The 2,721-nt window shown below is 46.4% G+C and overlaps 1 protein-coding gene across 2 annotated transcripts in view; it reads left to right on the top strand.

The window, feature by feature from the left end:
• Window positions 1-2,721, top strand: part of MEIS2 (Meis homeobox 2) — a 171,664-nt gene that overhangs the window by 3,674 nt on the left and 165,269 nt on the right. For both annotated transcript variants that reach the window (XM_014941903.1, XM_014941902.1), the window contains exons 4-5: window positions 307-409; window positions 1,364-1,513. In XM_014941903.1, the coding sequence (XP_014797389.1) occupies window positions 307-409; window positions 1,364-1,513 (253 nt within the window). The remainder of the gene's footprint in view (window positions 1-306; window positions 410-1,363; window positions 1,514-2,721) is intronic.

Here is a 2,721-nt window from a genome sequence, read left to right as displayed (position 1 = left end):
CTCTCCCGCTGCCGGGGGGGGGTGGCGGTGTGCCTGGGGCTGCTCTGCGGACCCTCCGAGCTGAGGGCCGGAGTGAGGAGAGGGAGCCAGGGCGAGAGGAAGAGGTTTTCTCCCAAGATCGCGGTCATAAAGCACTAATCACCGCTCCCGGAATAAATATGATAAAAAAAAAAAAATCGAGTGCTTAGGTTAAAGTTGATCAGAATTGTTCGAGCGTGACCAATGAGCTAAAATCCTGGGTAATGAGCGCGCGCCCTGACAAGCCCCTTCTCCCCCTCGCCCACTCGGGCTGGCAGCTCCGAGCAGCGCCCGAGCTCCTCTCTCCCACCTAACCCCTTCCTCGAAACTTTTCTTGCAGATGATCCAAGCAATACAAGTACTAAGGTTTCACCTTTTGGAATTAGAAAAGGTAAGAGGCACGGAGGTGGGCGGGGGGGCAAGCCGTTCCCTCCCTGTCCCCCTTGCTCCCCCCCTTCCTCATCCCCCCCCGCCCCTCTCCACTGTTTGGGATGACTTGTAAACATGGCCAGAGGAGACAGGGGAAACGCAGTGTGATAGTGTAACCTGTGCCATCAGAGCATGTGACACCCGACAGCCATGCCCAGCCCAGCCCAGCCCAGCCCGGCTTTTTTTTTTTATTTTTTTTAATGTAATTTCAACCGAGTCATTAAATGTATATATTATTAAACCCCTTCCGTCCTTCTTAGCCCATTCCCGCAGTAGAAGCTCTTTTCCTGACTCGGAAATAATATGTTTAACAAAAAAAAAAAAAGAGAAATGAAAGCACTCCTGCCTTTCTCCAGCTCTGGCAGGCATATTAACCCCAAGCAAGCACTAAATGTTTGGAAGAGGCAGGGGGCCCCTGTGCGGCGTGGGGAGGGGGGCTGTGCCCTGGGACGGGAACGGCTCTTCCCACAGCCTCAGAGAGCAGCTTCGTTTTCCTGCGGCCGGCCACACAGAGCTTTTTTTTAGCCCCGTTTTAAAGCGATCCCGTCCCGAGTGCCTAGCTGTACCTGCCCGGGGTGTGTGTGCTCCAGAGGTACCGCCTGGGTCCAGCTCCCACAGTTCTGATGTGATCATCACGTCGGATTTTCCTCTGCGCACCAGTCTGAGCCCACTATCTCATTCTCTCTCTCTCTCTCTCTCTCTAACTTGTTGCTGCGGCAAGTCTCTGGAGAATAATATGTGCTGCAACAATTTCTCTATTGTTTCCTTGCCTTCAACTATTGTGCCCCTTAATTAGACTTACTTGTGGAGCAGATCAGAGGGTTGTTCTTGCTACCATAAACAAAAAAAAATAAAAAAAAATTGCAATCCGATATTTTGCCATTATTGATACTACTATTCTTGTTACTGTTTTCAGGTTCATGAATTGTGCGATAACTTCTGCCATCGGTACATTAGCTGTTTGAAAGGAAAAATGCCAATAGACCTCGTTATTGATGAAAGGGATGGCAGCTCCAAATCAGACCACGAAGAACTCTCAGGATCTTCCACAAATTTAGCCGATCATGTAAGTCCTTCTGATTTCTTTACGGCACTTTTAAAGACTTTAACCTGCTTAGGAGGACCTGTCCCCGATTTCATTGGTTTGCTGCTGTTGTCTATTAGTAGTATTATTATTATTACTGCTGTAACCTCTCGCAAGCTCGGATCCCATCTTTACACTTTCTTCCCCCTCAGTTTGTAAAGTTGCAGAAATGCAAAAGGTTCCTTCTGTTTCCATCTGTAGAGCAGCGAGTTTGCAAGGGTTTGTAAAGTTTCCTGGTCCGGGCGGCTTGGGGAGCTAGCAAACTGTCGGCTTGATGTGGGGATCGGTGCTTTCTCTCCTCCTTTGCCAACTCTGTAATCAATGCAGCAATGTAAGGAAACAGAGACAAGAAAGTTAGGGAGAAAGTTTGCTGATTTGCTCCCCCCTCCCCTCTTGTGGGGATGACAAGTGATGAGAATTATTGGCAATACTACATTGCATTAAAAAAAGAGGGTTAGCACATTAGAGTTTCCAATGCTTGTGCTTTATAGCAACTTATTGTCAGAATATGGACTTATTGCCAAACGCCTGAAGCATCTTCATAATAAAAGACAGTAACCTTGATGAAGCAATTATTAACAATGTATTACAGAAAGCTGGAGAGAATGATGATTGAGTAACCGTAGGTTAGCGGTTGATTTTAACACTTTAGGAGTTGGTGAATTAGTGTTATGTGTGTAGGACTGAACGTTGGTGTGCGTGGTAGGGAGAGTGCCTTTGTTTTTCCGGGTTTTGGAGCGGCTCTTGTGATCCTTCAAAAAGATGTAGACGCGGAGAGACTTCGGGATGTGAGGGGAAAGATTGCAGCTGGTACCGCAAAAAAGGGAAGGAATAGCTCTGGTTAAAAAGAGTGGGTGTGAACTCTAGTTTATTTATAGGAACGCATCCCTGGGGGGAAAAGGGGTTTACACAGTTTTATATTCAATTGAACTCATAAGCTAAATGATACAGTCTAATATTTTAGCGGTTGAAATATTAATTTAACACCCGGTGTGAAGTTAACCATGCTTTCTGCACAGGCGCCTGCCTTTATTTCCCAGTGTGTTAAGGAGAGTAGCTTTCTAGGAGCTTTTGTTTCCTTTGAAAACATGTTGTTTGTGTGTGTATTTGATAATTACATTAGACCTGGACTGAAGCTGAATTGAGAGATAAAATAATAATAAATTCTTCTAAATGCCCCCCCCCTCCTC

Source organism: Calidris pugnax, unplaced genomic scaffold (assembly GCF_001431845.1).
Source record: "Calidris pugnax isolate Ruff unplaced genomic scaffold, ASM143184v1 scaffold56, whole genome shotgun sequence".
NCBI lineage: Eukaryota > Metazoa > Chordata > Aves > Charadriiformes > Scolopacidae > Calidris > Calidris pugnax.
The sequence above is the reverse complement of the archived record's forward strand: the minus strand, read 5'-3'. Positions and strand labels throughout refer to the sequence as shown.